The sequence below is a fragment of the Vulpes lagopus genome, chromosome 12, assembly GCF_018345385.1.
Source record: "Vulpes lagopus strain Blue_001 chromosome 12, ASM1834538v1, whole genome shotgun sequence".
NCBI classification, from domain to species: domain Eukaryota; kingdom Metazoa; phylum Chordata; class Mammalia; order Carnivora; family Canidae; genus Vulpes; species Vulpes lagopus.
In genome coordinates, this window is record NC_054835.1 from 21316840 (window position 1) to 21323883 (window position 7044).

The 7044-nt window shown below is 45.3% G+C and overlaps 1 protein-coding gene across 1 annotated transcript; it reads left to right on the plus strand.

Moving 5' to 3' along the window:
* The first annotated feature begins 2921 nt into the window (after nucleotides 1-2921).
* On the plus strand, nucleotides 2922-3562 carry LOC121473229 (glyceraldehyde-3-phosphate dehydrogenase-like). The gene is made up of 2 exons (XM_041725287.1): nucleotides 2922-3118; nucleotides 3271-3562. Exons 1-2 carry the CDS (start codon nucleotides 2922-2924, stop codon nucleotides 3560-3562), a joined length of 489 nt encoding a protein of 162 aa, XP_041581221.1.
* Nucleotides 3563-7044: the final 3482 nt, after the last annotated feature.

A 7044-nucleotide genomic window follows, 5' to 3' on the forward strand; every position in this document is an offset into this window, starting at 1 on the left:
AGAAGGATTTTCTCTCTCCAGCATGTCCCAGAATTAGCTCACAGATGAGGGCACATGCCTAGGAAGCAACGGTGACACTCAGTGACCCCTCCTTAAAGTCCACCTGCTCGGATTTAGGTTGTCAGCAGATCATAAAGCAGCCTTCTATGAGATGATCTGGGGTTGATCTGCTCCACTTGGGAGACACCCATGTCCTCCCCCCATTCTCTCCATTGTTGTTTCTTATGGGATTCTGTACCACCAGCCCCAGGCTCTCTACGGGGATGGAGAGGCTGCTGTTCAGGTGTGTAACTAGAAGTGGATTGTCTGGGCACTGAAGGCAATCTAGTGGCTGTTTGCTCAGACCTGGGCTTCTCTGCTAGGTTCCTGCTGTCCTGGGGATTCAGGACAAGCATCCTAGGGCAGGTTCGGGCATGCCCCCAAACCCAACTAGGGTTTGAACAAATGCTGGCTTAGTGACACAAGCCTCTTCTTGCCCATGGTTGTCCTGGGGAATTGTCAATCTGGCTGACTCAAGGGGTGAGTGAGGATCCCCCTCTCTCTACTACCCTCTGAGAGTTGACTGTGCTCAGGGATCTGAGAGAGTCCTGATGTGTCTGGCTCTTCCTAGACTCCTGCCCCAAGCACTGGGATCTGGCTTAGTCTAGAGAGAAAGCTGGCTTCCTCCCCATATTGTCACCCATCATAGGTACTAGGCTTGACTTCTGAGCCCAGCAGATTCAGATACTTCTCAACTGCCTAAAATGAGTTTAGATAGAGGACCTAACAGGAAGAGAGCTATCAACATAGTTAACTAAATTATGATATGAACTGGGAATGGTAGACAGGGATGAACCCGGAAAGGCCGGTTTGATCAAAGTTCTCCATGCCCTACTATTTCAGTGGCCCACACATTTGTTTACTGAACATCTGCTCTTTTTCATCTTCCTGTGAATTTCATTCCTTCCTTTTATTTATTTTTTTTAAAGATTTTTATTTATTCATGAGAGAGAAAGAGAGAGACAGAGACACAGGTAGAGGGAGAAGCACTCTCCATGCAGGGAACCCTACATGGGATTCCATCCCGATCCTGGGTCCCCAGGATCACGTCCTGGGCTGAAGGCAGCGCTAAACCGCTGAGCCCCCGGGCTGCCTTCGTTCCTTCCTTTTAAAGTCCCAGACTCTGATTCTCTTCTCTTCAGATCAGAAAGGTATATATACCTCATTTTGCTTGATTGTCTTTAGAATTTACATGTCTATGTGGATTCCCCTTAAATATGAAATGAAATTTGATTTTTTTTTCTTGTTCTATCTCATGTCAACTGATTTATTTAGTCCAGTCAGAGGGACCTTGAAGGGGAGAGAAAATTTTCCTTCCCCAACAGAATAGATATGATATTGGGACAAAGTGGCTCTATCTGTTGTAGCCATAGCCAGGCCTATGACAACCTGCCCTGTTCTGATACCCAGGTCACTGGAAGAGTTAACAGTTTCTTGGTCTGAGTGGTTTGGGCTTTCATGCCAGGGAGGCTTGAGTCCACTCCCTGCCCTACCACTTATAAGTTGCAAGAGCTCAGGTAGGTTGCCTTACCCCTCTGAGTCTATTTTCTCCTACAAATATAATCATACTGAGTTTTCGGGGTTGGTGAAAAGATCAAAGGAAATAGGCTTGTAAGATGCCTAATCAGTGTCTGTACATAGTAGGTGCTCAACAAATGTTCACTCCTTATCTGGGCAGAGCACAAGCTAGCACCGACCTACCCAGAGGAAGCAAGGCTTTTTCCTCCTTCTCACCCTCAGCACCATTTCCAACCTGCTGGCTTCTTCTAACATTGGGTTTAGTCTTCAATTTGGAAATCTTGCTACAGCTTGGCCTTCAGACTGAATAGGGAGAGGCCATATGTAGGGTGCTTGAAATTTGAGGAACAGTACGGAAACCATCCCTCTTTCATTGGGGAAACCCTCTTGCATGCGGGTGTAGCGGAAGGAAGGGTATTGCCTATGCCTCACCTCCCACACTGGAGACAGACAGGGTGAGGTCCTACCCAGAACTCTGAATCTGGAAGGGAAAGTAAAGTTGAAGGGAGAGTCACAATCATTTTAGGGCAATTGCACCCAGCACCTGGAACCCCTGGGGTACCTGCCCATTTCCTAATCTGGGTCTTTTGTTTCCTGCTGATTCTGTGGGCACCTCCTGTCATTTCAACAAGTCCCCTTTCCACATGGGATAATTAGTTTCTATTGCTTGCAAGTAAGAATACTGAGTGTTTATCTCAGATCAGCCCAGGGAGACTTTAAGGGGCATTGGAATGGTAGTAGTTGCTAGAATGGTGGGAGAGAGGTGGCTAGTAAAGCCTTTGGCACAGCCTTAGTACTATCCTGTCCTCCCTGCAACTGGGTAGTGGGTGGTTAATTGGGGTATTTACATCATTTGTTTTGGTTTTGTAAGGAAGGAAAAATAACTTTTCCTCTACCCTTCTAGATTCTTGCTTAAGACCCCCATATAATAAAAAAAATTGACAAGAGAAAAACAAACAGAAATTAAATAAAAAGTATATCTCCTGTACATGTAGGATATACCTGGGGAAAACTGAGTAACTCCCTGAAATGGGCCAAGCCACCACCTTAAATACCAGCTCCAGCTAAAGACAAAAGAAATGAGGAGTACCTGGGTGGCTTAGTCAGTTAAGCATTGGACTTTGGCTCAGCTCATAGTCTCAGGGTCCTGGGCATCAGGCCCCCTGATCAGCAGGGCTGATAGGATATACTTATCAACAAAAAGTCCATCTACCAGGAGCCAGATCCCTCCAACATCAAATGGGGTGATGCTGGTACTGAGTATGTTTGGAGTCCACTGGGATCTTTACCACCACAAGGATGCTGGGGCTCACTTGAAGGGTGGAACAAGAGGGTCATCATTTCTGCCCGTCTGCTGATGCCCCATGTTTCTGATGGGCAAGAACCATGAGAAGTATGACAACTCCCTCAAGATTGTCAGCAATGCCTCCTGCAACAACTGCTTGACTACTGTGGCCAAGGTCATCCATTACAACCTTGACACCATGGAGGGACTTGTGAACACAGTCTGTGTCATCACTGCCACCCAGAAGACCATGGATGGCTCCTTTGGGAAGCTGTGGCATGATGGCCAAGGGGCTGCCCAGAATATCATTTTTTTTTTCTCAGAATATCATTCCTGCTTCTACTGGTGCCTCCAGGGCTGTAGGCAAAGTCATCCCTGAGCTGAATGGGAAAGCTCACTGGCATGGACTTCTATGTCCCCACCCACAGTGTGTTAGTCATAGATCTGATCAACTGTCTAGAAAAAGCTGCCAAATACAATGACATCAAGAAGATGGTGAAGCTGGCATCAGAGGGCCCCTTCAAGGGTATTCTGAGGTTTGGTGAGGACCAGGTTGTTTCCTGTGACTTTAACAGTGATGTCTACTCTTCCACCCTCAATGCTGGGGCTGGCACTGCCTACAGTGACCACTGTATCAAGCTCATTTCCCAGGATGATGGTGAATTTGGCTACAGCAAGAAATTGGTGGACCTTATGGTCTACATGGCCTCTAAGGAGTAAGAGCCCCCTGGACCATCAGCCCCAGGGAGAGCTCAAGGAAGAGCTCAAGGAAGAGGGAGGCCCTCAGCTGCTGGGGAGTCCTTAACCCAACTCATTCCCCAACATACCGAGAATCTCCTGACCTCTACATAGTTTCCATCCTAGAACCCCTGAAGATGGGGAGAAGTTTGGGGAGCCTGACCTTGCCATGTGCCATCAAGTATATTGTCCCCAGCCAACAAACAAAACAACCAAAAAAAAAGCCCCCAAACTAATGGAGATTTCCCTTATAAATGTACGTTTCTTTTACAAAAGGGCAATTTCTAGTTGGTTTTCAGAGCTTCTCCTGTGTCTACTATTTCTTAAAAATATCAGCCTAGGGCAGCCCTGGTGGCGCAGCGGTTTAGTGCCTCCTGCAGCTGGGGGTGTGATCCTGGAGACCTGGGATTGGGTTCCACATCGGGCTTCCTGCATGGAGCCTGCTTCTCCCTCTGCCTGTGTCTCTGCCCCCTCTCTCTCTGAATAAATAAATAAAAATAATCAGCCTAAATTATTTTTTATGCCAAAGAGGCATATTCTGGGGATGACAAATTCTGCTTCCCTTTGGTCTTTTCCACTTGTGTTATAAACTCCCCAAGGTTAAAGTTTTCCATCTCTCCTACAGAGTCATAAAATCCTAGATCTGTGTTGGGACACAGAACAGGCCACCCCAAGATGGGCTGCTTTGGCATGAAGATTATTTTGAGTTAAAGAGGCACCTGGGTGGCTCAGTGTTTGAGTATCTGCCTTTGGCTCAGGGTATGATCTTGGGTCCTGGGGTTGAGTCCGCATTGGGCTCCCCACAGGGAGCCTGCTTCTCCCTCTGCTTGTGTCTTTGCCTCTCTCTGTGTGTCTCACAGGAATAAATGAATAAAATCTTTAAAAAGGTAATCAAAACTGAATGGATTCAGGAAAAGTTCTTTACCTCCCCCTCAACTGTCTAAATTTACATTGGAAAGGAGTGCCTGTACCAGGAAGAGAGCTATTAACAAAGATTTCTTTTTACCTAAGAAACTGGTCTGCATAACAGGGCGAACTCCGTGTTGTAAGCATCTTCTCCCACTTTCCAGCTGATGGCCTTCCCCGCTTTGTACACCCAGACCCGACCCTTCTTACATGAGACATGCACAGGAGAATGACACCTGTACCCCATGCCATCTGTCTTTGGAATTTCATGTTTGTTTGGATTCCCCAGATACGGGAAACCGCATTCGATTTTGTCCTGTTAATTTGTCTTGTGTAAATTTAATTCTGAGTCCAGCTAGAAGGATTCTGAACAAAGGAAAAATTTCTTTCTCCCTGACACCTGAAAGAGACCATGAGGAGGACTTGGAGGGTCTTTCCAGTATAAGGATTGTTAGTAAAGATAATTTTTTAAGAGATCATGTAGTTTAGCTTCTTTTCCTCTTTTTTAAACTCCAGTAGAAAAACATACAGTGTTATATTACAGATGATTCAGAGGCTACTTTTAGATAACCAACGTGAGCAATGGAAACCTGGGTGAGGTAGAAGGGCCCACAGTGACCACTGGGGTGAATACAGACAGGCCCATTAGGAAACCCACCTCCAGGCACCTGCATGTCTCAGTCAGTTAAGCATCTGCCTTTGGCTCAGGTCTTGATCCGGGAGTCCTGGGATAGAGCCCGGGCTCAGGCTTCCTGCTCAGTGGACACCCTGCTTCTCCCTCTGACTCGGCTGCTCCCCCTGCCTGTGTTCACTCTCTCTCTCTCTGTTAGATAAGTAAAGAAAATCTCAAGAAAAAAAAAAAATGAAGATCCACTTCAAAATAGTCATAGGCCCACGGTGCCTGGGTGGCTCAGTTGGTTAAGTGTCCTACTCAATTTTGGCTTCAGGTCATGATCTCAGGGTCATGTGATGGAGACCTGAGTTGTGCTCCTGCTCAGCAGGGAGTCAGCTTGAAGAGTCTCTCCCTCTGCCTTATACTGGAAAGACCTCAAAGAAATGAATACATTAAAAAAAATAGCCATAAGCCCTAGCTGACCAATGGGCTATTTATACCCACACACAGGTACCAAAAAAAGGAAAATATCCTTGGTTCCCATACTTCCTCACCTTCCCCTTTAACAGCAGCCCCCACCGCAGTCCTGCTTGGGCTCTCTTGTGGTGTATTCAATAAACTTCTGTCTCTGTTCTGCCTGGATCCCCAGCTCCACCTGGTCGGGTTACCCCACATTCCTCAGTTTATTTTCCCTATTTAAGAGTCTGTTTTACGGTTTGTGTCTTTTTTTCTTTTGTTCACTTCTGTTTCTTAAATTCCATCTCTGCGTGAAATCATATATTTGTCTTTCTCTGACTTATTTCACTTAGCATTATGCCTCCTGTGTTGTTGCAAATGGCAAGATTTCATCCCTTTTAATGGCTGAGTAATATATATATATATATATATATATATATATATATATATATATATATATATATGATATATATCACCTGAATATTTATACACACACACACACACACACACACACACACATACCACAGCTTCTTTATCATGTGGTTTATCTTCTTATCTTACATCAAGGCTACCAAATGTCTAAACCACCCAAGACAAAAATAGCACTCCATTCTTCTCAGAGTATTTCCAAGAAATGGAAACACTTTTCCCCAATCACCCATTCTGTTGGTTCCTGCTTTGCTATAAGCCCATTTTCCTTAAACAGACTGAGCAGAAGGAATTTGGGACAGGACCCTCCCCCACATGTGCCACTTTGGCATGTGGATTATTTTGAGGTGAAGGCAAAATGAGACCCTGTGGACTCAAGAGAAATTTGTCCCTCCCTTAACCACACAGAAGAATCTAACTTGGAGGGTCTTTCCAGTATAAGGATTGTTAGTAAAGATAATTTTTTAAAAGATATATTTATTTTAGAGAGAGAGGTAGAGAGCACAAGCGGGAGGCAGAGCAGAGGGAAAGGGAGAAACAATGTCAAGAAGATGCCATGCTGAGCATGGAACTTGACGTGGGGCTTGATCCTACAACCCTGACATCACAACCTGAGCCAAAACCAAAGTCAGACACCTAACTGACTGTACCACCCAGGTGCCACACAAAGATAAATTTTATTTGAATGATCCACCTGCATGGCCGGGCAGACATCTAATTACCAAACATCTCTTCTTCTTAGCATTCTGTGGATAACATTCCTTTCCTCTGAAATCCCAGGCCCCTATCCCCTTCTCCTTAGTTCGGAATGACATATATCTCATTTTGCCTGTCTTTGGAATTTCCATGACCATGTGGATTCCCTATATGTATTCTATTAAATTTGATTTTCTCCTATTAATGTCTTATGTCAATTTGATTCTTAGTCCAGCTAGAAGGACCCTTGAAGGGACAGGAATCCTTGCTCCCTGACATAGCTTCTCCATGAAAGCACTCTAGAGGGTAGCAAAATCATCCCTCAGCTTTCCCTGTCCCTGTGTGTCAGTTGTGGGAAACCACA